The 27596-nt window shown below is 49.5% G+C and overlaps 2 protein-coding genes across 5 annotated transcripts in view; one reads left to right on the top strand and one right to left on the bottom strand.

The window, feature by feature from the left end:
• The first annotated feature begins 1849 nt into the window (after positions 1 to 1849).
• CALHM2 (calcium homeostasis modulator family member 2) lies at positions 1850 to 7276 on the top strand. Of its 3 annotated transcripts, none has more exons than XM_081158123.1 (3): positions 1850 to 2452; positions 4703 to 5290; positions 6369 to 7276. In XM_081158123.1, the coding sequence occupies exons 2-3, from the start codon at positions 4736 to 4738 to the stop codon at positions 6783 to 6785; spliced, it is 972 nt and encodes a 323-aa protein (XP_081014249.1). In that variant the 5' UTR covers positions 1850 to 2452; positions 4703 to 4735; the 3' UTR covers positions 6786 to 7276. The 3 variants fall into 3 exon arrangements, with proteins under 3 accessions (XP_081014249.1, XP_081014250.1, XP_081014248.1); XM_081158124.1 differs by having other exon boundaries at positions 2163 to 2452; positions 4661 to 5290; XM_081158122.1 differs by having other exon boundaries at positions 2176 to 2452; positions 4636 to 5290.
• A 1341-nt stretch (positions 7277 to 8617) lies between these two features.
• Positions 8618 to 27596, bottom strand: part of PDCD11 (programmed cell death 11) — a 34885-nt gene continuing 15906 nt past the window's right edge. Inside the window, exons 17-36 of one of the 2 annotated variants that reach the window (XM_081158709.1) lie at positions 26669 to 26888; positions 25710 to 25859; positions 25165 to 25280; positions 23393 to 23934; positions 22467 to 22529; positions 20001 to 20109; positions 18546 to 18635; positions 18234 to 18336; positions 17631 to 17808; positions 15604 to 15660; positions 14616 to 14738; positions 13874 to 13996; positions 13150 to 13453; positions 12823 to 12939; positions 12136 to 12285; positions 11682 to 11932; positions 10785 to 10953; positions 10287 to 10440; positions 9697 to 9862; positions 8618 to 8990 (exon numbers count right to left, since the gene is read on the bottom strand). In XM_081158709.1, coding sequence (XP_081014835.1) covers positions 8819 to 8990; positions 9697 to 9862; positions 10287 to 10440; positions 10785 to 10953; positions 11682 to 11932; positions 12136 to 12285; positions 12823 to 12939; positions 13150 to 13453; positions 13874 to 13996; positions 14616 to 14738; positions 15604 to 15660; positions 17631 to 17808; positions 18234 to 18336; positions 18546 to 18635; positions 20001 to 20109; positions 22467 to 22529; positions 23393 to 23934; positions 25165 to 25280; positions 25710 to 25859; positions 26669 to 26888 — 3357 coding nt within the window. In that variant the 3' untranslated portion in view covers positions 8618 to 8818. The remainder of the gene's footprint in view (positions 8991 to 9696; positions 9863 to 10286; positions 10441 to 10784; positions 10954 to 11681; positions 11933 to 12135; positions 12286 to 12822; positions 12940 to 13149; positions 13454 to 13873; positions 13997 to 14615; positions 14739 to 15603; positions 15661 to 17630; positions 17809 to 18233; positions 18337 to 18545; positions 18636 to 20000; positions 20110 to 22466; positions 22530 to 23392; positions 23935 to 25164; positions 25281 to 25709; positions 25860 to 26668; positions 26889 to 27596) is intronic. The other variant, XM_081158710.1, reaches the window with a different exon arrangement.

Raw genomic sequence — 27596 nt, 5'->3', positions numbered from 1 at the left:
CTGGCATGGTCACGTTCTGGAGGTAGCTCTCTTCCTGGTTCATAGTCGGGGCCTTCTCACTGTCCTCACATGGCAGAAGGGGTTAGGTTCTCTCTGGAGCCTCTTTTATAAGCACACGAATCCCATTCCTGAGGGCTTCACAAAGGCCCCACCTCCTACTATCATCACCTCTGTGGGGTTAGGATTCAACATATGAATTCTGGAGGGAACACATTCAGACAAAGTACCTCTCAAGGTGAAGGTCCTCTCACTGACTACCCTGACACCTCCCTCACATCCAGGGGAAATCAGACCCTCTGCAGGGCTGCGGAAGTTAGAAACAGAAGCTGAAGCTTTCCTGTTTTCTCAAAGCCCCACCTCCTGGGGCAGGGGCTCTCAAGTGCTCAGAGGCTCTGCCCTGAGGTGGAAGGGGAGCTGCCTGGAGTGGAAGCAGCTGAAGAATCCACAGTGAGACAGAACTGGGCTAGGTGCTGGCTCCACCACTTACAAATTGTGTCCCTTGGGCCAGTTGCTTCATTTCTGTGCCTCAGTCTCCTCGTCTGTACCATGGAGATGAGAGCACCTACCTCATGGGGTTGTTGTGAGCATTAAATGAGTGAAGTGTATAAAGGCACATGGTAGGCACTCGGTACGTGTGACTGACATGTTTGTTGATTTCTGAACCTGCAGGCTTAACCTCCTCGTGCCCCTGGACATAAGAGGAGGGGACATGAGGAACTGGAGCCATCTTTGTTGAGGAGGAACCAGGGCCAAGGAGATGGGCTTCTTGACCCCTCACCTCTCTTTGAGATGCAAGTTCCACTCATCTAAGAATTCATTTTGATCTTGATCCCTACAATAGTTTTAATGATTTCCATTCTTCCTTATGCACCCTTCCCTCCATTTCCACATCTGAAACCCAGCCACCCTCCCTTTAATTATCTGGGAGGCCAGGCTAGGCTGGAGGACTCCTCTGGGATGTGGGACTTGATATAGACCCCGAGTGAGGGGAAGATTCAAATGAGTAAATATCGGGTGTGTGTTTGCGGGGGGGAGGCTTCCAATGGGAAAAGCCAGCCAGGAGGTATTGGAAAGTAAAAATGTGAAGAGCAAAGTTTTGGGTCAAGTAGATGTGGGTTCAAACACTAGAGCTGTAGGAGCTATGGTAAGTCACCAAATCCCTCCAAGCCTCAGTGTGTCTGTCTGTAAAATGAATATTAAAAGATCTGCTTTCCAGGATTAGGGTGAGGAGAAAGGGAGATAACTTTGGAGGAAGAATCTGGAACTGTGCTTGGCACATAGCGGGGTCTGAAAAATAAACACTGGTCCCTTTCCCTTCACTCCTGCACATGGGCAAGTCCAGCTCAGAGAGGCAAACATGTCACTCAGCAGTTCCACCGTTACAGAGCCGCAAGCATTACAGAGCTGACGGGGGTCTGGGGGTCGTTCCCTTGATCCTAGGAGTCATCCAGCCTGTCCTTGGACAAGACTGTCCTCTGCAGAATTTCTGACCCGTGACTTTTCAGCCTTAGCTTGCACGCCCCACAGATGGGGGCCCATGACCACTTTTTGGCACAGTCTGGGCGGCTCTGATCATTATAGAGGGCTTCCTTTAAAATCTCTCTCCTTGTAATTTCCACCGACCAGTCAGAGTTCTGCTCACAGGGCCTCAGAGAATTCCTAGTCTCCAGAATTCAATCATCAATCCTCTGAGATCTGAAGCAGTGCCTGAGGAGTTAGCTGAAGTCTGAATAGAAGATCCCAACTGGGCAAGGGTTTGTCCAGGCAGTGGCTGAAGAAAGGCCAGAGAAGGGTGGGGGTGGGGGTGGAGGGTGAGGGTAGGGGGCGGACCTCTAGCTTTGCATATCCTGCTATGGGTCAGCCTCAGTCTGATGGCGTCTCTCCCCAAACCCTGCTGAGGTTTTGTTCCAGCAGCTTCTATCTAGCTGGGTGGGGTGGGAGGAGTGTCTAGCATGGGGGCCCGCTCTTGAAATTGGCCAGCTCTCCCCAAGGCCCCCTGCCTGGCCCCTGAACCAGGCCCAGTGGTGTGCAGCAGTCAGGTGGGCTCCCGGCAGCTCCGCTCAGGAAGGCGAGCAGAGCCTGGCGGCCAAGAGCTGCTGAACGGGCGCCCCAACTTCCTCTCTGCTCGCGCCGCCCTCTGCTACCCGCCTCCTCTGCCTGGCGCGGGGCATGTTTTCCACTCGCTGGCGTGCAAGTTCCATCCCGCCGTTTCCTCCTCTTTTCTGGAGTTAAACTTTTCTGAGGACACCATCAGCCCCAGGTCCTGCTCCACTGCAGAAGAAAAGACGGAGGGAGCCCTTGGAAGGCACAGTCTACAGAGGGCACTTCGGCGGAGCAGCTGCCCCACCCAAGCAGGCTCCTCCCCGGCAGGCCGCACGGTCCCATGTCTGAGCGCTACTCGCAACCCAGCCCCAAGACGGTCAGAGCCTCCGGTGCCTGCGGCTGGCCCCAGGTAAGGAAGAGCCCCTCCCTGGGGTGTGCCAGGTGACAGGGGAATATGACTGGGCCAATCTGAGGCTCCCCAGAGGAATTATCCTGGAGAGAGACCCCTAGCTGAGCCCTCCCACCCCACTCCCCACACTCTGGACAGGAGCTAGTCCTGTCTCAGCCCCAGCCACCTGTCTCCTGAGCTGTTTTTGGAGGTCCCACTCCCAGCCTGGGGGGCAAGGGCAGTAGTCTCCGAAGCTGGCCTGGTCCCTCCTCTGCCCACCAGTGTTCAGGCATCTGGTACTCCACTTAGTGCAGTTTATAAACCCTGGGCCCCCAACAGGGAGCTCATTAGGCACCTTGAAGCCAAGAGGGAAAGAGGTTGCTTTTAACCGATTCATCCCCAACAGTATTACAAATTCCCTTTTCCAGGGAGTTAGACTGGAGCCCCTGGGCTATGAGTTGGAGAAAGAGTAGGATTCCCCCTCAATTTCCATCTCCCTGGTACCCCAGGCGGTCATCCAGCTCTGCCCTGGCCCATCTGGCAGCCTGGACAGAGACTGAGAAGGGTGGTAGCATAGAGAGGAGGCACAGTAGGAAATAAGGGCAAGTCTCCTCACTTTAGTTAGCTGCCACCCCAGCCCCCTAGTCCCTGGCTTCCTCTGGCCAATGGACTTTTTAAAAATTTCTTTTTTATTTTATTTCATTTTTTCCATCACCATTTATCTCCTCTATGCCCTCTTCTCCCCCCCCCCCCCCCCCAGGCCTATGGACTTTTGTTTTTTATCCCAGGGTTGGGGAGGACACTTGGGGCCACACCCTGGGCCTGTTTCTAGCTTGTGTGGGTGGAACCTGGGAAAGGAGCTGGGGCGGAACATGCCTGGAGACTAGGCCAAGACCACTTCTGGGCAGGCTGCCAGCGTTGCTGCAGCCCAGGCCATGACTGTGCCACTGGTGGGCACAGCTGAGCCTTAGCCTTCATCAAGGCTTCATGTCACTAGCAGGCTGTGCGGTCCCTGCGCTCAGGGACCTGGGTGGAAGAGGGCTGCTGGGAGGTGGCTGGATAGGGAAAGCGTAATGGGTGAGGAAGGGGAGGGTCACCCCTTCATGGATGGGCACAGGGCAATGGAGGACTCACTTAGCTTGACTCACCCTGGTCCATTTTCAGGCCTCCTAAGGTTGTGGTCAAAAGTCCTGCCTGAGCACCTCCACATTTGAATAGCCCTGAGCAAGGTACTTCATTCTCTTTAGGCCTTAGTTGCCTGATCTTTGCAGGAAAGAAAATCATCCCACCCTGCCTCACCTCTGGGAGCCACCCTGAAGGCTTAACAGGGTGAGCAAGATGGAGGGACAAAGTGTCCTATGCCACATACAGGACAATTATCAGGCATTGTGTATACCCTTTCTTTCCCTCCAGCATTCCTAAGAGGAGAGCAAGGACCAGAATGACTTATGCTCTTCTCATAGATGAGGACACTGAGGCCCAGAGAAGTCATGAAGGGTGTTGAGAGTCAGGATCTCCTAAACCAGTCCAGAGCCTGAGGTCTCCAAGATAAAAAGGTTCTTATGAACTACAGGGATGCTGAACCAGGCTCACCACCTTCTTCCACCCCACCCCACATCACGGGGTCAAGTCCAAGTCCCTTATCCACCAGGACACCCACTCCAGCATTTATACCACTGGGGCTAGAAGCCTTGAGGACACACCCTCCAAACAGTCTTAGGTCCCTCCGCACATTAGCACTGCCTGGAATCCCAGAGGGAAAGCCAGTCAACATCCCGCATTCCCTAACGTCACAGGGCCATTCCTAACCCCTCCCTCGAGAGAATCTTGCCGTAGCAACATGAACCTAAGTGTCTGAGGCAAATAGACCTGAGCTTCAATCTCAGCCACTATGTGACCCTGCTAAGCCACTCACCCTCAGGAGCATCCACCTTCTACGCGTACACGAGGGATATGACAGCTCCATGTGGATCATGATGCTGGACCACTGGGGCTGTAAAGCACCTGACACACAGGAGGAGCTCAGTGAAATGTGGCTACTATCATTCCCTCCAGGCCCCGGAGCTCCCCGTCTCCTTCCTTTCTCACCAGCCCCCTCTACCCGTGGTCAGAGGCAAACATTTAGCAGTTATCTACTGTTCCGCAGGGTGCACCAGGCTGGCCACTCTAGGTGGTAAAATCACAAGGCTGTGCTCTGCCCTCAGGTACCCACTTGCCTATACTTCCTAGTGTCACCAGGCACTACTGATCCCCATCACCTCCTGCCTCCAGCCCTGCAGTCCCTCCTCCCGCTGACCTATCGCCATGGCAGCCCTGATCGCTGAGAACTTCCGCTTCCTATCGCTCTTCTTCAAGAGCAAGGACGTGATGATCTTCAACGGGCTGGTGGCACTGGGCACGGTGGGCAGCCAGGAGCTGTTCTCTGTGGTGGCCTTCCACTGCCCTTGCTCGCCAGCCAGGAACTACCTGTACGGGCTGACGGCCATCGGTGTGCCCGCCCTCGCGCTCTTCCTCATCGGCGTCATCCTCAACAACCAGACCTGGAACCTAGTTACTGAGTGTCAGTACCGGAGAACCAAGAACTGCTCGGCTGCCCCCACCTTCCTCCTTCTGAGCTCCATCCTGGGCCGCGCGGCCGTGGCCCCCGTCACCTGGTCTGTCATCTCCCTGCTGCGCGGTGAGGCCTATGCCTGCGCTCTCAGTGAGTTTGTGGACCCCTCCTCGCTCACAGCCGGGGGAGAGGGCTTCCCGCGAGCCCATGCCACAGAAATCCTGGCTAGGTTCCCTTGCGGGGAGGGCCCTGCCAACCTGTCAGCCTTCCGGGAGGAGGTCAGTCGCAGGCTCAAGTATGAGTCCCAGGTAAGGCCGTGCAAAGAGAAGCTCTTCTTTCTTCCTTAGGTGGTAGCTGGGGGGGGAGGCGTCAGGATGGCTCCGTGTTAGAGCTGGAGTTGGTCCCCAGGGTCCAAGGTCTCCAGGAAAGCATAGATTATCAGCACCGGGTATCAGAGCTGGGTAACCCATGGGTTAATACCTGGTGGGCTGAGGGTCAATTCCAATTCCAAATAAGTTTTAAATGTAAAAGGAATGTTCTTCTGGCTCAGAATGAGCCTTGATCCCAGTCACAGATTAAGCCCCTTACTCCAGCCAGATAGAGCACAAACCCTGTAAGCCTATGAAATTTGCTATGGGCCATGAGTTGATAGTGGGGTGTGGCTGGCTCCAGGTGCGAGAATGTTCCTACCCCAGGAAGGCCTCAGAAAGCAATTAATCAGCTGCAGGCATTGCTGACATAGGGGAGTCCTTTGAGCCAGGAAGCTGCTGCCTTGATTCTAGCCTGTCTTGGCTTAGTTCTGGAGGAGTGAAGGTTGATCAGGGGAGAGAAGGCAAAGGCAGAGACATGGGTAAAAACAGAAAAACGGAGCTGGAAGCATTAATTTAGAGAAGCAGGGGTAAGGAACAAACAGGGAAGAGCGTAAGATTTTTTAAAAGGTCTCCTCTCAGGTACATAAGAAACACAAATAGAGAAGCAGGGCAGAGAGTGATGCTGTAAGAACCGGGCTATGGAGCACTTAGGGAAGGCAAGAATGCTTCCTGGAGGTGGCATCTGGGCTAAGCCTGGCAATTTGAGCTGGATTTTGATGGGCTGAAATGATGTGAAGGGGGAGCCTTGGGGCTAAAGAAATGGCAGCAGAAAATGCGGGAGGCAGTGTCTAAGAACAGAGAAACTGCATTCAAGAGAGGGAGGAAAAAACAGTGAAATTATAGCTAGAAGGGCCTGCTTCCCTTACAGAAGCAGAATCTTCATTCAGGGCAGAGCCAGTTCTCAGGGGGTTCTAAAGCCCAGGTGCAGCCCAGCCCACCCCCCCATTTCATCCTGGGTTGGTGGGGGCCCAGGCAGCAACTTGCCCCTCCTCAACCCTGCCCCTTCTCTGGCCAGCTCTTTGGGTGGCTGCTCATCGCTGTGGTGGCCGTCATGGTGTTCCTGACCAAGTGCCTCAAGCATTACTGCTCACCGCTCAGCTACCGCCAAGAGGCCTACTGGACACAGTATCGCAACAACGAGGAGCAGCTGTTCCAGCGCACGGCCGAGGTGCACTCAAGGGTGCTGGCTGCCAACAACGTGCGCCGCTTCTTCGGCTTCGTGGCGCTCAACAATGACGACGAGGAGCTGATGGCCAAGTTTCCAGTGGAAGGCACACAGCCACGGCCGCAGTGGAACGCCATCACCGGCGTCTACCTGTACCGTGAGAACCAGGGCCTCCCACTCTACAGCCGCCTGCACAAGTGGGCCCAGGGTCTGCCGGGCAACGGCACAGCCCCAGACAACATGGAGATGGCCCTGTTGGTCTCCTAAGGGCCGTTTCCATATTCTTTGCAAATGACAGTCCTTGGTCCAACAGTGAACTCCACTGCCTGCTCACATTGGCATCAGAAGGTTTTTTTAAACCATAGCTCTTTGGGAAAACAGTCCAAGAGAAAGGAACAAAGTAATCTGGGTACAGAGGAGAGGGCTAGTACACAGTGTGGTCAGCTGACAGGCTTTCTGACCTGAAGAAATCCCCTCTCCTGTTGCCACCAGCCACTTGGTCAACAGCTTTGGAGGAAAGACCCTTACTCGGAACTGGTCCTTAATTAACTGTGATGTAGATGACCTTTTACTGGTGGACTCAGGCTGAGAAGCCCTGGCCAACAGAGCTAGGTGACCATGAAACTCACCAGTAGGCTCATTGTATAGGATATTGTGTGGTTAATTTGTGTCTAACTGCATCTGCCCTTCAATGTATGCTACTGGCTTTATTTTATATATTTAATTTTTTATAAAGCTTTTCTTAGTATAAAGGACAAGAGTGGTGTCTGCATGATTGGATGGGCCATGCCATAGCAGATTGGTGGTCATGGGGACAGGCCTAAATCCCATCCCCTGTGGGAAAGAAGGGGGCAGAGAAACCCTGGGCAGGACTAAGATGGGCAGAAGGGAGGGCAGGGGGGCAGGGAGAGCCAGGTGTTCCCACACACAGGAAAGCTCTGGGTCTGATGATCTCTTAGCAACTGGATTCAGTTATCTGATTTGATCTGGGGGAACAGATGGAGGCAGGCCTCTCTCAGAGGGAAGCTCAGCTTAAATTTCTTGAGTCAGAAAATCCTACACTCGGTAGGGAAGACTAGCTCTCGTAACCCAGCGCCAATAACCAAGAACCAGGCCAGCCCTGGCTCCTCCTCTCTCCCATGCCCGCCCTTGTCTGATGGCCTCCGCCACTCTAAAACCTTTGATGCCCTCCCTTGTCCCAGTCCTGCTTCCTGGCAGACGACTCAGTCACTGCCCATGGAAAAGATCTCTAGCTCTCAGTGCATTTAAAACTCTGCCAAAGAAAATTTTGAATGCTCTCAAGATCAAGCCAAAAAAAAAAAAAAACTGGCTTCAACAACTAGCTGTTTCTATGCTGGCCTCCAAGAACTCTGGAACATACAAGATCATTACTTATCAAATGATACAGAGACTGTCTTCCTGGGACTTTCACAAGGAAGGTGCGGACCCATCACATCCCCTCTCCCTCAGGACTCAAGGAATAGCCTTCAAATTAATCTGTGCCCCCCGCCCAGGAGCCTCTCTCCCCCTAAGAGAAGCTAGAAGGGGGCACGGAGAAACTGCGAGGCTCTCCCCAAAGCCACACAGCAAACCAGTCTAGGTCCTCACTGAGCCTCCTACCTGCCAGGCAGCGTACAACACACATGCTCTCACTTCATCCCTGCAAGGCAGGACTTTTTAACTCCATTTCACACATGAGGCACCAATTTGGAGAGGTTGGGTCATCTGGCCCTGGTAGGCTGAGAGGAGACATCACCAGGTGGCTTTCCTCCCAGGTGCCCGAATTTTCCTTTCTGGGCTCTGCTTTTGTCCTTCTGTCCCAACTCACAGCCTCCACAAAAGGGTGCAAAGCTGAGCTGAGGCTAATGGAATGCCCAGACATTCCGGGATCTTAAAGAAGGGGCCTGCTCCCTGGGCCCTGCTGACCCCTCTGGCTGGACCAAGAGCTGCGAGCGCCAAAGTGGGATCCTGACCACAGGTTGTCAGGAGTCAGCCCTTCCACTCCTGCTCCTCGGGAACTCCCATGAAGGAGAAACCCTCAACTCTTCTTGAGCCTGCAACAACTGAGCAGTCTCAGAAAAGGAGAAAGATGAAATTGGTACTTGAAACAAAATAACAAAAAGGAATTTATAGGAAACTGCAAATGCCTTTTTATCCTTAACAGGATTATACCAAGGATGCTGCAGAAAAAGCAGCACTTAAATAGAGTCCCCAGGTGACACAGTTGTCAACTGCCGGGTGCCTGAGGGTTGTTCAGGCTCGGCCCCTCCTGCCAGGGGCTGTCCGGAGGCAGCCTGCAGCTAGTCCTCCAACACAGAGCTCTTCGCCTCTACATACTCCAGGGCCTTCGCCTTCACTGCCTGCACATCCTTCTCAGTGCCATGTTGCTTCTCATAGTCCAGGTAGCGCTTGAAGAAGAATTTCATTCGCTTGGGGGCCAGACTCAGGTGAATGACCCGCTCGAAGATGTCCCTGTGAGGAAGAGCAGAGCAGCGTTTGCCTCTCAGTCCCTGCCACACAATTCCTGGCTAACTTTCCTCCACTTGCTCTCTGGCTTTCTCTGGAGCAGGCCCTCTGTCATCCAGCACTCCCACTTCTAGCTTTATTTTACTACCACTAAACACTCCCACCATGTCCACTGGGAGAGAGAAAACAGCACCCTTACTTTCCAGGTGAGGAGACAGACACCCAGAGATGTTAAGGACTCACTGGTCTGAAGTCACAGTGAATCAGGACAAAGCTACTGGGAGGGGACCCACATGAGGCATGCACCTGTGAGAAAAGCTCTGCTTAAAGCTCACTAACAGGCTTAGGTGAAGCACTAATTCTCTCTGGACCTCAGTCTACCTATCTGCAATCCTCCCTGCCTGTGCAGATACTGGCGGACAACAGTGAGATTATGCCTGTAAACATTCTCTACAATGAGAGTCAGGCACAGTGTTAATTATGAGGGAAACCCAAGTCTCCTGACTCCCAGGCCAGCAGCCAACCTGTCTCCCACCCAAGGTTCCAAATCCTGACCAGAAGCTGGCCCCTGAGGCAGAAAAAGAAGTTGGAGAAGTGAATGTCACAGAACCTGATGTGTCACTGGGGATGCTGGGAGCTGCCGTCGTTGCTAAAAGTCATCTGCTTGGCCAATGTCCCCAACCCTTAGCCCTGGTCTGTCTTCCCCTCTCACCGGACTTCCTTCTGGCTGCCGTGCTTGATGGTCATGTCGATGTAGACTGACCAGACATCTGTGCGCTTTGGGTAGGTGCTCAGTGTGTTCTCGAAAATGGCCTTGGCTCGCTCTGCATCCCCCAGCTGGAACTCAAGCTGGGCAAACTTGGAGAGCACATCCACGTCTGCAGGAAGAGGACAGCTCAGACACGCAAAGCAGACAGCCCTCACCACAATGTGCTACAGGGACTGAGTCTGACTCCTGACTCCCTGCTCGTGTCCCAAGATAGAGGCAATGACAAGAGGGACAATGGGGTAGATTAGGGCCAAATACACAGGTGGGCACTGATCTATGACTCCCACTGCGGACACCCTACTCTACAGGGGCAGGGGCAAAAGAATTAGTGCTAATTGCTTTCTGTTCCTCAGTCTTCAGGGTTTTGCACTTGAAATGCAGCGCAAGTTATGTTCATGAGCATACAATCAACAGAGTGACAGCTATGTAACCTCCCACCACCCTCAGATGAGGGGACCCGCCGTCCCTGTGCCCAGATGGGAGAGAGTCCAATGAGCTCAGGAACTGGGCTGATAGTGGGACTAAGCACTCACGCTCTTTTTTAGGCAGGCACTCGAGGGCTCGCTGCATTGCACGGTGACTGGCCCCAGCCTGGCCCCTCCGCAAAAGAAAGGCTCCATACTTGACCCAAACAGCTTTCTCCTGCCGGAAACGCTTCAGCATCCGGTTGTAGAGTTCACCAGCTTCCTGAGGGAAAAATAAGGCAAGCTGAGGAAGGTGATACGACAGAGCAGGAAACAATAAAGACAGGCAGCTCTGTTTGTTAGAAACCAGACCTGAGCTCACCGACTCCAATCACTATGCAGGCCCAATTCTAGATACTGAGGGGAGAGGGCCGGCTCACAGAGGCGAGGAGGCCTAACATGATGGGGAGTCTCCCTACTAATCCTGTGCCCGTATGGAGATCCCAAGACTAGACCTGGATCCAGAACAGCAGGGATTCTTCCCTGCTGCCTCTGTGACGCGCAGTAGTCAGTTTCTGAGTGGCTGAGGACCCCCCGCTAGCCAGGTCACCTGGCCCAGACTCCTACCTGGAACTTCTCTGACTTGGTGTAGATGTCAGCCAGTTGGAGAAAGACCTTGAGAGGCTCATTGTATTGCACGGCCCGCTCAAAGACCTTGGTCAGTGACTCCTGAGAGCCGTACATGTTCTCAAGGTTCAGCAGCGCCACCCACACGTTCAGCTTCTCCTGCTCCTCTCTGGAGGGAGAGCAGTCAGCATATGACATCCATCATCTTGGCCCAAGGAGCCCTTCACTCCACTTTGGGGTGTCAACTGAGCTCCACCCTCCTGCCCAGGCTCCATCCATGTCCTTAGTTCCCACCCTCAAGTACAGGCACTGAGAGGCCCTGTCCCACTGCAATTCACACAGTGGCAGGAACCCTGACCCCAGACTGCCGGGTTTGGGGCTCACAGACAGAGGCTCTACCCTCCATTCCTGGGAAGGAAGCCCACTAGATCTCAAAGTGGCCTGAGATCTGAGCTGGAAGGAGCAGAATCTCTGGTCTGAGTCGCTCCCCAAACTAAGAGAAGAAGTAAAGGATTGCCATCCTTCATTAGCCTTCAGAACACTCACTCTACTCTCTGCCTGGAAAATGGCCACCTACAGGTTTCACCCAGGTATGTGGAAAGTTGTGTTCCCCACTCTACTTCTGCTCTAAGTTGGGCACTGTATTTAAGTCAGGGGCTCTTGAAAATGTTACCCTTAGCTGTTTCAGTGAAGAGGAATATGAATTATAAATGAGCAGATCTATTTCACAGATGGCATCTACGAGAGAGCCTGGGAACCCCTGGGGGCAGCCACCCCAACTGCTGTCAGCCAGCCAAGGAGGAAATGACCCACAGGTGGCAAGCCCTGCAACCTGGGGAAACACAGCCCTTCCTGTCAAAAGGCCCCTTCCTAAAGCAGGGGGGACAAAGCCCAGACCTGAAGGAGATGGTCTTGAGAGCCCTCTCGGCCACAGCCCGGGCCTTCTCTATCTCCGTGGCCTGCAGGTGGAAGGCCATGTACTGCAGCCACAGGATGGAGCTGTTGGGGGAGCTCAGCACAAGCCGGTCAAAATCATCTGCTGACTCTGGCTGTCGCCCAGGATCCATCAGTGCCTCCTCAATGCGGGACAGCTCTTTCTCTGCCTTCTGCTTCTCCAACTCCCTTTCCTTCTTGCTTTTCTTCTTCTGCTATGAAAGGCAAAAAAAAATTGAATAATCAACTCCTCAGACCCTGGGCAGGTCTGTGATAGAAGCCAAGAGTTGGCAGGACAGTCCACAAGCTCTATAAATACTCCTTGGCCTGAGACCACCCCACCCCGCCGGAAGAGACACCCACAGGCTAGGACAGACACAGGAGACTGGCACCAAGGAGTCCCTGCAAAATACGGCACCGTGGCTTGCTGTGGCTTGTCATCCTCCTCGCTGTCTGAGCTCTCTCCTCGAGGTGGCAAGGCTGGGGTCAGAGATTCTAGTCCCACGTCCCAAACGAAACCAGAAGACAGCTGCAGTCGGGGCACATCTGCTGGCCTGGTCTGCCTTTCCTGGAGGAGCACGGGAAATTTATAGTAGTGACAAAAAACTTTCTTTGTAAATAAATTCATTTAGGTAACAATTCTTAAAAATACATGTATGCCTTTATATGTGTGTGTATAATACACACATACAAAATTATACATGTATAAAATAACAGTCAAGCTAGAACAGATATGACAAATGTCCTGAGGATGTTAGGGATGTGCTACCTAGAGTCGAAGCCCTTCCATACCCAGTCCTTAGTTTAAGTAGCATTGTTCTGAATTTTCAAGGGGGACTCAGGCTTGGGAATGCTAAGCCTCCTCTTTACCTGCCCACCCCACTAACCTAGTCCCTATTCACTCAATAAATTAGAATTTAATCTGATTATAATTTATTTTATGCAACCCACTCTATGGGTAAAACAGGGTAGGGTCTCTGTCCTTAGGGAGCTGTTGACCAACTGAAAAAACCAGCAGCCCCATCTTTTCAGGAAATAAGAAAGAGGATGGTGCCAAAAAGAGCCCAGCAGCCCCCCGACCCCCACATTTGACGCTGTCCCTCACCTTGGGCAGCGCACCCGTCTCTTCAATCTCCTCTTCTCCTTCCCGATAATACACTTCAACGCCACTGTCATCCTCCTCGGCCGGGGCAGCTTTCTTTTGCTTCTTGTTTGCCCTTTCCTGAGATGACAGGTGGGAAAATGCCAAGCCACCCTTCTTGCCCAGGAGCACCCTTGAGGAGCCCAGGGCAATGCCCTCCTTCTGCCCCTCCTGGCACCACCCCGTGCCCAGCCTCTACATTCACACCCTCTCAGTCCAGGAGAAGGAGAGGCAGCTGCCCGACTGGCTCCTGAATCCCTCCAGGGGAGGCCACCCTCCCTGGGGACGCACCTGCTCACGTGCAGACTCCAGGTGCGGCCGCTTGCCCTGCTTCTCTGCTTGTGGTTTCTGGGGCTCTTTCTTCTCTTTGCCAGGCAGCTGCGCCTCCTCCTGTCCCTTCTGTTTCCTCTTCTCTTTCCTTTTCTGGTTCTTCTCCTTCTCTTTCTCTTCTTCTACGTAGTGTCTCTCCTCTGCCTCTATTTGCCTCTCCCCTTTATTTAGAACTGGCAGTCCTAGGGGGGTAGGAAACACGTCCGGCTTCCCGGTGTCACTGGGGAGGAACGACAGCTCTACCAGGTTCTTCTGGTGGTTCACACTATGACAGGAAGAGAGGAAGGGTGGGCAACGAAGACAACAGAAGAGTACAGGGAGCCCAGCAAGCAGCCCAGGCTTCCTCTCCTCATTGACCCACAAGTTTCTGGGCCCTGCCCCCCCCACCTTGGAATCCATTCAGTATGCTTAGGAATGATCTGCATATTTCCCAGGCTTGGTAGTAAAATACAGGGAGCAGCTGTGATGTTCTTCTAGTCTGTCCCCAACAACATGTGCCTTTGCAGAGAAAGGTCTCCACAACTACTCTGAGAGCTGAGGGAGAAAGTTCCAGACAAAGGGGGCTCTGTTCATCAGCTTGCACTCACCATGAACCAAGCCATCGTGTTAAAGTTTATTTCTAAATCTCCTCCCAGGGCTCCCAGAGAAAGGGGTGGAGGGGGTAGGGAGGGAGGAAGGCACCTACCTTAGGACCTTGGCTGTGAGCAGCTTCCCTTCAGGGAGGTATCTGTCATAAAGGGCTTTCTCGGACGGGCTGTTCTGAGAAACATGTGGGTACTGGGCCAATCCCACAACTGAGGGGCCAAGGCTGACAGAAGAGAGACGAGGGTCCTGTGGTCACAAATACAACAACAGAGTCCCAGCCATACCCAGTGCTTCCACTTTCCCAGGGACCCAAGCTCTGACCAGGATTTATGACAGACAGAAATTCCTGGTGTTCAAAAGGATCCAGAGGGCTTGCTTTGTAAACTGGAAAAATTATCCCAAGGAACATGGGATTGAAGGCTACTTTTCACCCCACATCAGAGCATCACAATGTACACCTTACAAGCCGCTAGAAAGATGAAGAAAATGAGGAAACGTAATCACAGAGGAGGCTGTCATAGCTGGTGGTTGTGGACACTCTCTGATTTCATAGAACATTTACAATCGTGATCAAACACTAAGTCAAGGAAAATCCAGAGGTATTTAAAACAGAAATCGGACATGCCATATTCTCTGTCCAAAACACCAAAGGAGAGTAATGCAAAACTTTTTTTTAAAGTAAAAACAAATTGGAATTTTAAAAACGGATGGAAACTCATAGACGCTCCTTCCTTCATAGTCCCTTCGAGAAGGTGACGGAGGAATGCAGCGGACCGCAGGCTGGGACAGGCCCCGGGAGGGCACTCAGGCCTGGCCCACGCCCCGGGCTCCACCTCACTCACCCCAAGAACACGCCGTGCGGCTGCGCGGACTTCACGTAGCCCCTCAGGAGCTGCCCTTCCCGAATGTCCTGAGTGGAATTAATCTCCGGATCTGGTACTTTGCTTTTCGTCTCTGGGTTTGTCCTAAAGGAATAAAAGACTTACATTCACACACCCCTCTAATCCCCTTACATCCACCCACCCTCCCGCCCTCACCAGGATACAAACTTTATATGTAAGAACATGGCTCTGGACCTGCCAATAAGATACAGAGCAGTGATTTTCAGCCGTTCTCACCTCATGGCACACAAGCTAATTACTAAAATTATGTAGCACATCAAAAAATGTTTTTTGCTGATCTGACCAAAAAAAAAAGTATGATTTTGATTCATTCACGCCAGATGGCTACTGTTGTGTTGGCTGTTGTCATTTTTTTATTTGATAATCTAAGGGAAAAGAGGTCAGTGCCCCTGACTAAATAGCCAGGTGTTGTTTGTTTTTACAATTCTTGCAGCGCACCGGCTGAAAATCGCCAATATAGAGCGCAGCCCTACTCTCCTGAAGTCCTGACAGCCGAGCGCACCTGTCTGAGCCGACTTTGCAGAAATAGGAAGAGGCTGACCAAGCCTCAAACCTAAAGCACTGGCCATATCAACATCCATTTTTAACCATGGAGCAAGGTGACCTCAGGCCAATCCACTTCATGACCCACTCACCCCTACTATGGAGCCCTGGGGGCTAAATCGTCTCCCCTCACTAGGGCTACCATCTGGCAACCTTGAGTACCCACATCTGGATGTGTGAACCTTTTCCCTGGGAAACAAGAGCCTAGCAGACAGGTTCTCCTAGCAATATGAACGTGCTTAGCCTTTCTGGATAAAAACAGGGTAAGGTATAAAGTGGATGAGGGGAGAAGAAAGGTGGGAAGCCCAAAGACTAAGATCCACGGAGCCTCTCCTCAGTGCTCAGTGGGTCCTCCAGCTCTTGTCCCAATAACACAGAAACCCACCTGGATGATCGCAGCGACAAAGTCAATACATCACCTTCAGTGGACAGGACATAACACCTGGAAGAGAACAAAAGAGAAGGAAATACTGACATTTCAGCACCCGAGGAAACAGAAAAAGGGCCCCAGCTTCCTCTCTACAAGGCTGACCAACAAGCAAGAGCGAGGAGACATGAGGCCTGAGCTCTGTTCATTCTGCCGAAAACCTGCTGAGGGACTCCAGACAAACCCTGTCACTTCTTGAGTCTCAGTTTACTAGTCTGTCAGGTAAAAATAACAATACCTGCTCTTCTTACCCAAGAAGGTGCTGGGAGAAGAAAATAAGAGAGACACGAAGCCCTCCGGCACACACAGTCATGCAGTGAGTATTTAGGAGATGAGCCCGGCCCTACAGCAGTGTGTGATCTCAGTGCAGAGACAGTAACCACAGGAAACCGTGAGCAGGGGACAACCTGGGACTACTGCAGACTCAAGGCAGCTGAGCAGTGAGGTCTGAGCTAGGGAGGCTTCCAGGAGGTAAGCAGGGTTTACTCTTTGGTTGGGTTTCCAAACGTATTTCATCTGTAACAGCAATTAGCAGCCCGAAATCACAAAGTATAGAACCTTTGCAGTAGAAAGGATCTCAGGGACAATCCAGTCCAAATTTTCCTCATGACAGGCGTCTGCCTTCTATAACAGGGCATCGTAGCCCCTGAAGCAGGAAAGGACCTCAAGGGACGGTCTACCTTTAGGTAGTTAATTTCCTATCCACATCTGACAGATGAATTATACCTGAATGTTACTAAATAAATCCATTTAGGTTTGGCTATAAATAAATCTATTTAAAATAAGTATTTTGCTAAAGCTCACCCCCATACTTTGTAAGCCTCAAGAGACAAAAAGCAGAGATGATCCTGGATTTCTCTCTGACTCCTTTCTGCCCTCCCAGGCCCTAGATATTTTTGTGCTCCCTAGCTCTGGTCAGTGGTTGAGAATTCAGGCCGGTGCTGGTGGCTGGGACATTGAGACAGGGAAGAGAAAATTACTACTTTCTAGTCTCCGCCTTGTGAAGGTGTCCGCTCTGTTTTTAGTTCACTCTGGTTCTCAGAAAAGTCTTCACTGTACCAAGCTGAAACCTGCCTCTTCAATGCTAGTTTATTTGGATTATGAAACAGTTTCAGAACTCTGAGGTAGGCTCATTTTTGTGCATCTAAGAGGTTCAGAAATAAATCACCCCTCAACTGCAAATGGCTACTCTCCTTTTCCAGGGAACACCTACAGATCAGTGGGGACTTCTTAAATTAAAAAGCCAGCAACCTGGACAAGCAAAGTACAGAACAAATGTAAACAGCCAATAAACACGAAAAAGGGCCATGCAAACATGAGAAATGCATATTAAAATGGCAGATCAATTTCTGCCTATTCAATAGCTAAGATTAAAAATGAGTAATATCCAGTGTTGAGAGGGGTGTGAAAAATGAAAGGTAATATTTACTGTCAATGGGGATATATAGGAACACAGTCCTTTTGAAGGGCACTTTAGCAAAAAGTGACCAATTTTACTTCTAGAAATTTATTTCACAGATATACTGGCATTGAAATATATGTGCAAAGATATTCACTTCAACATTACTGTTCATCAGCAAGGAAATTTTTAAATAAGTTACGACAGAAAAACACACATAACAGAATACTAAGAAAATATTAAAAATAAGGTAAAAAAATAAGATTGATTTAGATATTAGCATGGGAAAAGAAAATAACCATGATAAATTGCTATGAGAAAAAAAAGCAAGCTGCAGACCAGTATATAAAATACAATTCTATTACACAAAGGGAAATTATACCTATGTACGTGTTCGTCTTGAAAGACAGAAACCAAAGTATATAGTGGCGAAAAGTTGTGGAGAAAAAGAAAAGCCACAGAAGTTTTGATTTTGTATTCAAATTTTTTTTTCTGGTACAGAATCATGTATTAGCTCTATAATTAAAAAACAAAAAAACACCACAATCCCAAAAATAGCTGAAAAGAGGAAGAAAATGCAGCCTACCTGACAATCTTCTGGGGGGTGAAGGCTTCCAGGGGCGCCTCTGAGTAGGAGTCACTCAAGTGAAACACGCTGACTCTTCCAACCCTCCCGAAGGGGAAGGAGACAGTCAGACCCTTTTTGGGAGTCACCTTCACCACTCGGCCCATGGCCACCTCCCCTTTTTCAAGCTTGTGAGGACCTGGTAGAAGATTCAGGGAAGAGGAAATGAGCCAAGAAAGAAGCTGGAATGCTGACCAACCACAGGCTGGGGAGGGTGGAGGCTGCCCGGACTTGGGGTATCTGGGCTGAATGCACCAGAATGATCATGAAGACCCAGTTACCATGCCACGTAATCAAGGATCCCGGGCCATGTGGTAGACAGCCCTTTCTGAGATCTAAGAAAACCAACTGTGTAGGTGAAGACGACTCAGACAGTAGTGGAGTAACACAGGCCGGAGAGTAAAGCACCAAGAGAAGAATAGTTCCAAGAAGGTACCAAGCACACTAGGCTTTCTGAGGACTCTAATACCCAAGGCATCCTTCAACCTGGGCAATAACTGAAGACCCCTTCCCACTCCTTTCCACCCCCTCCCTTCCTGACCAGGTACCATTTCATCACCATACCTATGAGTGAGAGACACAAGAAGGCCTTGGAGGAATCTGGGCCAACCACAGTGGCCTTCAGGGCCTGGCCAATCTGGAACTTCTTATCTGGATGTTTCAGGACCTGGAAAGACAAGAAAACTCCTCTGATGTTTGAAGAAAGGTCTATCATTTATCCAAACCACACACCATTTAAGTCTCCATAGCAAATATCTTCCAAGCCAATCCTTGAATAAGTTCATGGTTCTTTGTACCTACTGTGAACACACAGCAGACACTGAGTCAAGTTTAAGGAGCCTGGGTGTCCTCTCCAGGTATCTCAAGCACACTGACCTTAAAGCTAAGAGAAATGAGCAACATGGGAATTCTTCCCCGGATGTCTGGAGCAATCTCCACCTCAAGCCATTTCTTAATCACATTGTACTGAGGGGGGAAAAAAAGAGGAGAAATGGAATGAGATAGACATAAGCATTTTTTCCTTTCCCTTCATTAAAATGTCCTCTCCTAAAGTCACACAGCTGAAAGGGTCCTAACCCTACATTTTTCAAAGAGACAGGAATCTATCCCTGCCATTACCACTTCTCACAGGCTTCACTCAGAGTCTAGCTCAGCACCTTTACTAGCCCAGCAGGATGCGCATCCCTCCTGGTGCGCAGCTAATTAGGAGGCAAAAAAGAACTTGCAGAGGTTCTCAAGCAGCAGGACCAATCCCCCTGACCTCTGCAGCCTCCACCAAGCTCAGCTGAGCCCAGTGACTGTTAGCCAGCTTCAGGGGCCAATGTCTTATTTCTGTATCAGTTTAGATTTTGACCCTTTACTATTTACACAGTCTTCTCTAAATACCACCCCCTCCCCCCCCCAATTTTCAAGTCAATTTAACGAAACATCTATCAAGCAGCCATTATGCACAATGGCAGGACAGTGATACACCAAAGCCAGTCCCTGCCTTCCAGGAGATGGCAGTCTACAAAGAACAAGTGGAATATGCAAATAACAGAGCAGCAAGCATCACGGAGGAAACAAAGCACAACATGCTATGGGAATACATAGGAGAATTAGTAATGAGAGAGGGTTATCTGCGCTGGACTCTGAAGGATTAGAGGCAACAGGAATGGAGATGAAGACAAGAAGGGAAAAGCACAGAGGAGGTCTCAGTGCCACTGGCACACGAGGTTCATGAGATCAGATCACAAAGAGCCTCAGTGGCCACTCTGAGGCATCTGGGGTTTATGAATGCCTGGAGACAACAGGTAGATAAAGGGATGGAGCACCAGCGACATGCTCAGATAGACGCTTATGGAAGGAGAATCTGGCAGCAATGGGGGAGCTATTCCTCAAGGTCAAGCGCAGTCCAGCTTCCTCCCCGATATATCCCAACCAGTACAATGCTCACTGATCTCTTCCCTTTTTCACACTCCTGTTCCACTTGGGGTTAGGACACACGATCTGGCACCCAGTATCATTTTGCATCACATCTGAACTTTACGAAAGGCCAGAATCTAAAATCCAACGGCGCATTTATTTTAAATCTTGCTCTACCATGTAGTTTTCTTCCCATTTTATACAATTAATTTATAAACATGTTGAACTGCGAGTTGCTTGCTACCTGTTTCCTGAGCTATAAATTTAGCTCCTCGATTAGACAAGAAAATTTTCAAGGAGCGAGGCCCTATATGGTCTCCCACAAATGGTAGCAAACACAGAATCAAAGCCTAGCGTTAGGCCCTTGTCTCCAGCTTCTCCTCTCTTCTGAGGATGGCATCGCATTGCAAGGCATGCACCCCTCACCTTCTTCAAGAAGCAAGTCACGGTCTGACCAGCCTGGTACTGTTTAATCTTCTCCAAAGGGCTGACCGAGTGAGTGTTGAGAGCAGTGTGGCCATCCTTCTCCAGCTCACTGTTTGCAGAAAGGCAAGGGAAAGAGTAAACCAAACCCTGGATAAGCTTCTGGCTTGAAACCACGTCCCCCTCCCCACAAGCGGCCATGGGTAGGCTGTACAGGACTCCCCAATTCATACACACCCTCCACGCCTCCATTTCTCTCCTTAAAGGGGGATGTTCCCAATACCTGCATAACAACTGATCTTTCCCATTTCACTCACACAGATATGAACAAGCTATAAAGCAGGCAGCCTATAGTAAACTTAATAATTTTAGGAAACAAAATTATTTCACTTCTTTCTTAATGCTTTAGCTTTTGCTTTATAGTTAGCACAACTGCTTTCCCAAATAATCTCTCACTGAATGTGACAACACCTTCAAGTTTGAATTAGGCAGGGAAGACATCCCTGAACTCATTTTCTGCTATTGAAACAGCAGGTGAAGTCAGGCTCTGACTTCAAAACCCAGGGCTCCGTGCCCTGTGCTACCCTTGCCATCACCACTCTCTTGACTCTTCTCAGAAAAGCAACAGGAGGACGTGGGCTGAAAGCTATCAGTCCACAGGTTACTTCAAAGGAGGCACAGAACCCCCACCTTCTAACCCAGCCCAGCTAACGCTTCTGTCGCTAGGATGAAAAACTGCATTCACTCTGGCTGGCACTGGAGTGCCTCTGATTTGGGCTGAATGGTGCCTCACCCCCACCCAAACCCATATGCTGAAGTACTACGCCCAGCACCTCAGAATGTGGCTGTTTTGGAGACAGCAGATTTAATGAGGTAATTAAGTTAAAATGTGGTCATTAGGGTAGGCCTTAATCCAATATGCCTGACATCCTTATAAGAGCTTAGGCTACACTCAGTAACAAAAAAACCACACAAGTAACCCAGTTAAAAAACAGGACTTGAATAGACATTTCTCCAAAGATAAGCAAATAGTCAACAAGCACAAGAGAAGGTGCTCAGCATCACGCATCACCAAGGACATGCAAATCAAGAGGGGGGACCAACACCCATTAGTGAATGAGAGGGTGAGAACCACTAGGATGGCAGTGAGTTTCCCCCTGCAGAATTCACTAATTTAGGACATCTGCCCTTAGCTTGAATAAACTACCTGACCTCAACCTTTAATTAAACAACATCATGCCTCAGAGGTGGATACTGAGTTATAAAATGACTGACATGATGAGGTTTCTCTCTTTTTTTCACAACAAAGGTTGGAGGGGGACCCAATCAAAATCTACAAAATTAAAGCAGCCAGAAATGTGTGCTCCACCAAATCTCACTGCTCTGGAACTGAAGGCCTTACTTCTCTTTTTCTTTTTTTTTTCAAATATATCTTTATTGATCTCAGAGAGAGGAAGGGAGAGGGAGAGAGAGAAGAGAGAAACATCAACAATGAGAGAGTCATTGATGGGCTGCCTCCTGCACACCCCCCCACCAGGGATCGAGCCTGCAACCCAGGCATGTGCCCTGACCGGGAATCGAACCTCCATCTCCTGGATCCTAAGTCGATACCCACCGCTGCGCCACGCCCAGCCAGGCTAAAGGGCTTACTTTTAAGTTCCAAGAGTGCTGTTAGCACTTGGAACTCCATATTCCAGGAATATTTCCCTATCTTGGACACAAGCCTTCTACTTCTATTCTGATCACTTCAGGACATGGACCAAACCTTAACCCCTGAAAGTTACTTAAGAGGCCCTTCCATAATAATCCTAGGCACACAAGACTTCCAAGGTGGATGGATCCCAGGGCTGACTATGCAGAGCCATTCACACAGCTATGTACCTAGCTTCATTCATTGATGGCCTATCAACTCTGAAAAGCTGCGTTTTGTTTTTGTTTTGTTTTGTTTTAATGGAGGAAGCAGAAGCAGATAGGCCCATGGATCAAAATGCTTAAGATCCTCTGAAAAAATGATCCCAGAAAACTGCACCCACCACTACATGGAACTGCTACTTACTTCTCCACCCAGAATCCCTCCTGGAGCACCCCTCTGTAGAATCCACTAGGGCATGACGTAAAATTCCAGTCACCAAGCAGTAGTCCACACTCAGAGAACAGGTATTCTTGGCTATGTGTTATTTATTTAGGGAACTGGGTTGAGAGCAAAAGTGTTTCTTTTCTTTACATGCCTACAAACAGAACTGCCAGCAAGCCTTTAAATTATACTTAAGCCCTGAATACAGCCTTTATATTCATGTTCATATGCCACTAACTAGACCACTCAGAGCCAAATATCCCTACTAGAGAAATGTTAACTGGACAAAGGGGCACAGTAAGTCACAACACTGGCAGAATCGAGACTAGGACTTGGGTTCCTGCCTCCAAGGCCCAGAGCTCTTTCCATGAGACCATGCTACTGGTTTCCCTCACCTTGGCCGAACACTCAGCTCCGGGATGGTTCGAATAAATCTGGGATGACTTATTGGGAGAAACCTGGGGATACAAATAAGGTAAAATCATTTCTCTTTTTCTCTGTAACACCACACTTTGGAGATCAGCTTCTTTCTACTCCCCACCAAACCAAGCTTAAAAAACCACCTGCTCCACTGCCACACCACCCATTAGTGACATGTCAGGCCTGAGGGTTCCTGTTCTCATCCTTTGCAGGGCATGTTAAAGAGCTGGCTCATCTGATCTTTCAGGATTGTCATATGAAACCCTAAAACGAATTTTCCTTACAGACTATGTACTCCAACTCCTTCATTCTGAAATAGGAAACTGAGATCTAGAGAGAATAAATGACTTATTAAAGACATTAATATGCAGACTATTGGCTAGATTTTGAAGGCTTTTTTTGCTTTCCTTATTATACAAGGACTTCTGCTATAATAACCTATTGTAAGAAGATTTAAAGTAAATGAGTGTAACTAAGGAATGTAGGGCAGGATGAGTTATAATAACTGCTGATGTATACTGAGCAATAACTGTGTCAAGCAGCCTGCTAGGAAGTTACATACCAGCTGTCCTCTCAGTCTTCACAATGTCCCTGCAAAGAAGTCACTACCATGACTCTCACTTTACAAATTAAGAAAATAAAACTCAGAGAGTTAACTACTTACCTCCTGATCACATAATCTTAAATGGCAAATCTGAAACTAGATCTGACTCTAAACCAATGCTCTTAACCACTATACTCTATACCATTAAAAAAAAAAAAAAAGACATATAAAAGAATTCTTTGGTGAATGTTTTTGTTAACTAAGAAATATCTGATTCCTGTGCAACTTTTTAAAACCCGCCTCAGTTCTCATTCCTTCTCCCACAATTACAACACACTCCCCTCAAAGCTTCCTTACTTGAATGTCTTCATGTCTCGCCCGCCAATCACTCGGGCAGTGACCTTCTTTCCAACTTTCAGCTTGGCAGTAGGAGATGTGCCCACTGGAACATCATCTAGAATGTGGGAGGCATGGATACAGCCAATGATGCCGTTTTCCAGGGTCACAACCACATGAGTGGGCTTAATGGACTTGACAGTCCCTGTGACCATGTCCCCAATGGAGAGGGTGTGCTTCCTTACAGTCCCTACAATCACTGCCGGGTCCCCTTCGTCATCCTCGTCGACTGTCTCAGAGTCCTTCCGGGTCTGCCTCATGGTCCTCTTTGTAGCTGGCCCCTCAACAGCCAAAAGAAGACCAGTCACTCCCGGTTCCGTGGTCTTGAGGGTTAAGGAGACACCCTGTCCCACCTGCAACTTCTCCGAGTCAAAGCGGAAGGTGTCATTGAGATGCGAGGTCAGGGAGAAGGCTGCCAGGTGGCCAGTCTCTACCAAGGAGGCAACGGCAAAGGACTCCTCCAAGTGCTGCACAATCGCCTGGTGTTCACTGCCTTTCTTCAGCTGGAAAAGAGGAAACCCCCATCCCTGCTTCTGACAGAGCACAAGTACTCGTTCATCACCTGCTGGGCTATAAAGTGGGTAGGACTGGGGAAAGCCTGTGGAGTCCAGGGAACCAAGGCTAGTCTAGGTCGTAACAAACTAGCCTTCACCTCCTTAACCTACCTTTCCCCTCCTATACAATGAGGTGACTTGACCAAACTCAAGGTGCCACATCAGAATCACCTGGAGTTAGCTTTTGTTTTGTTTTGAATTCAGAGTCCTAGGTCCTACCCTAGAACTAGAGAAATCAGTCAGGTGACCTCTAATGTTTCTCCAGCTTTAAGGCACTATGGCTCCTGACTCCCTTAGCTCTCCCCGCAACTTACTTACTCCTTCTCCCAAATCCAAACTGTGCTCACACCCTGACATGCACCAGCTTCACTTGGATGACAAAATGGAATAAGGACCTGCTAGAACACTTAGTGAGGGGTTAGTGTAGTTTTCCATTTCTCTCTGTCTCTCAAAGTCTTAAAATTACAAGCAATTTAAGGATTATATGTTGTAATTCTCTGTACCATAGCCTACGCAATCGGGTGCTTAGTAAGTACTTTAGACAGTGACTAAATATAGGTCATCTAGAGAAAAATACTCCTAATTTTGAGATTTCACTCAAACCCACTCTTCTCTCACACAAAAGTATTCAGGAGAGGGTGTTGATGAGCAGCCTGGAGGTCAGAACTACCCACAGACATGTTTTGTTTGGGTCATATGATGTTTTTAAAAAATGGTTTTCAACCTTTCCCACTCTCATTTCAAATAAAAATCCAAATTCTGCGTTCTCTTAAAAATCAAAGACTCAGCAACACCAGACCCAAATGTTCCCACCCGGCAACCAGATGGAAACATATGGTCCCTGTCCTCCAGCAGGCAGGGCATGCACTCTGCAGGTTGTCAGGGCCTTACTTCTACCACTCCCCATAACTCACCTGGCCCGCTTCACTCACTTACATTACCTGCTTGGCCCTTAAGGCAAGTGATCATAAAATTTATCATCTGAATCAGAGTGAGTCTGTGCGATTAATAACTACACCAGGATGAGAGATATAAACTGGGAATGATTCAGGTAAATCCAGGCATAAGGTCACCCTATCTCCAAGCATTTGTGTTAGAATCTCCAAGCAAAATGTGTGAGATTGAAGGGGTGTATAATGCCTTTAAAACCATGAAAATGAAAGACATCAGCAAACTTACCTTTTTAGCTTTTCTATTCACTAAATCGTGGCAAAGGGAAACATGTACTTCCAACTTCAACATGTCAATGTTTAAGATCACAACCTTCTTTTTCTGCCCAGATTCCACTTCCTGCCCTGCAGTGCAGAACCAAACACAACATTACCACCCACCCTGGAGCAGGGGAAGGGAGACAGCACCTCTCCAAGAGCCCTGCAGGCCCTTGGGCACAAAAAGAAAAGAGGACACCTGTCCTGAGTCTGTATGGGCTAGGGAAGTCAAGGTCTGGCTCCCACAATTCAAGTTCAGGTGCGCCTTCATTTATGCAACCTGATACATAAAAATTCAGATTCACCCAATTATAACAATGAAAGGATTCATACCTAAACCTTCTTTAGCATGCTCTCAGTTGTCCTGATTTGCATTCACACAAGGCAGGCACACCAAAAGTTTCTACTGAATCAGCTCATCTACCCTATGTATTTGGAAATTCTGAATCCAGTAGAGGAAGCAATGGGCAAAGAGTTTCCCCTACCAAGCATGGTGGGCCAAGACCAAGCCCTCACCTGCTCGATGATATTTGCTGGCTCTCAGGACCAGGCCAGGCACTGGGCCCTCACTGAACACCACAGAGCCATCTTCCAACACCTCCTGTACCTCCAGGTCAAGGATCATTCCTGGGGTCATCTCGGCCAGCGTCTGGATCAACACAGAGTCTGCCAGAGACCCAAAGGAAGCAGGAATTAACAGGAAGAAACAACATTCTTACCATTCTTTTCCTTTGGAAATGTGCTCCCACACTGAGAACAGTGGAGCTGGACCCACTGTGAAGGTAAAATCACTTTCGGTAAAAATGTCCGATACCCATGACAAGTCCTATCAGAGAGAGACACCTATGCCTCTTGCTAGTTCTACCTGGCCACGATTCATGAACATAGCCAACAAATGCCAGAAACACATGCTTTCCTTTGGTTGCTGAATTTTCATTCTTTCTGTTTGGAACCTACCCTCTCAAGCTTCTTATTCCTACATCCCATGAGGGCTGCAGCAATCCTACACAATGGTTCACAATCCTACACAAAGCTGAGAGGCAGAATAATAACCCCCCACGAAGTCTTCCAGCAGGTCCCGGTTCCATTTTATCATCCACTATATATTCGTTGAAAAGAACAAAAAGTGAAGAGGTGAATGGATTCACAACAAATGCAAACCTGAGGCCACAGAATGAAGGGAAATTTTGACTCTGGCCTGGGCAGGGACACAGGACACAGGGGGACTTCTGGGATGCTGGTAATGATCTTTATCTGGAGCTGGGTGGTGGTTCAACAGGGGTGTTCATTTTATAAATACTTACTGAGCTGTACTCTAAATGACTTATGCACTTTATATCATACTCCCATTTTGAAAAGCTTACCGAACATTTTTTCAGTACCAGGGGAAGCCCAACTACTCAGGGGAACAGGCAGGCACAACTTATAACACACGCTCCCCACCCGACCCTCATCCTCTGCCCTGCCGCTCCCACCTCGGTTGCTCATGAGACTGCGCACGCCCTGCCGCTCCTCCAGGCACTGGTTCAGGAGCAGGAGGCTGGTGGTGGCCAGGTCCCCCAGAGTGCAGTCCGACAGCCGCAGGGACAGCAGCATCCGCTGCTTCTCCTCGTCCACGTTGGTCACCTTTGCAACCACGGTCTGCCCCTCGACAAAGTGGTCACTTGTGGAGGTCACAAATTTGTCACTCATGATCTAAGAATGGGCAGAAAATGAGAAAAGGGAAAAAAGTCTCTATTAAGACAACCCACTTAATGTGCCCAGAAAGGGGCTTGAGAGGTGGAGAGGGGAGACGGACCCACGAAGTTCCCCTCAGGCCTCTCTGAGTACAGCTCCACTCCCCTTCTGTAAAAACACAGGAGAGGCCCTGGCTGCCCAACCCAGACTTCTAGAGGGCATCCAGCCAAGAAGGCACATTACTGGCAAGCCAGGGAGACACCAAGCTGTCTCTGCCTCTAACAATCAATGGCAACCCTCGGCCCCTCACTATGCATGTTTCTGGGGTCCTACCCTGTGCTCCCATTTTTAAAACTGTTCTGGCAGGGGATGCAAATGAAATTTGCCCAGACAAAATACCAGGAATACAAACCTATGGAAGGGAAGAAGTATTTATGAATTACCTGAGGCAGGAATGAGCTACAACCATATGCTCACCAATGTGTTACACTGACTCTGGTAAGACTCCTCCCCACTCTGGTCTCAGTTTATTTGGCAGGCATGAGGGATTCAACTATGGGATCACTAGGATTTTTTCCAGTTTGAAAGTTGAGAATTCAAAGACATGGTGGTTGAGGGGTGGGGGTAATTTCAAGGGTATCAAAACCCCAGGAGGCTATACCTATACTCAGCTGCTCGGGAAAAACAATTTCCATGTCTAACATGCTAAGAGTATAAAAACAAGTT

This window comes from Miniopterus schreibersii (genome assembly GCF_964146895.1).
Source record: "Miniopterus schreibersii genome assembly, chromosome: 14".
Lineage (NCBI taxonomy): Eukaryota > Metazoa > Chordata > Mammalia > Chiroptera > Miniopteridae > Miniopterus > Miniopterus schreibersii.
This window is presented reverse-complemented; position numbering and strand designations above follow the sequence as displayed.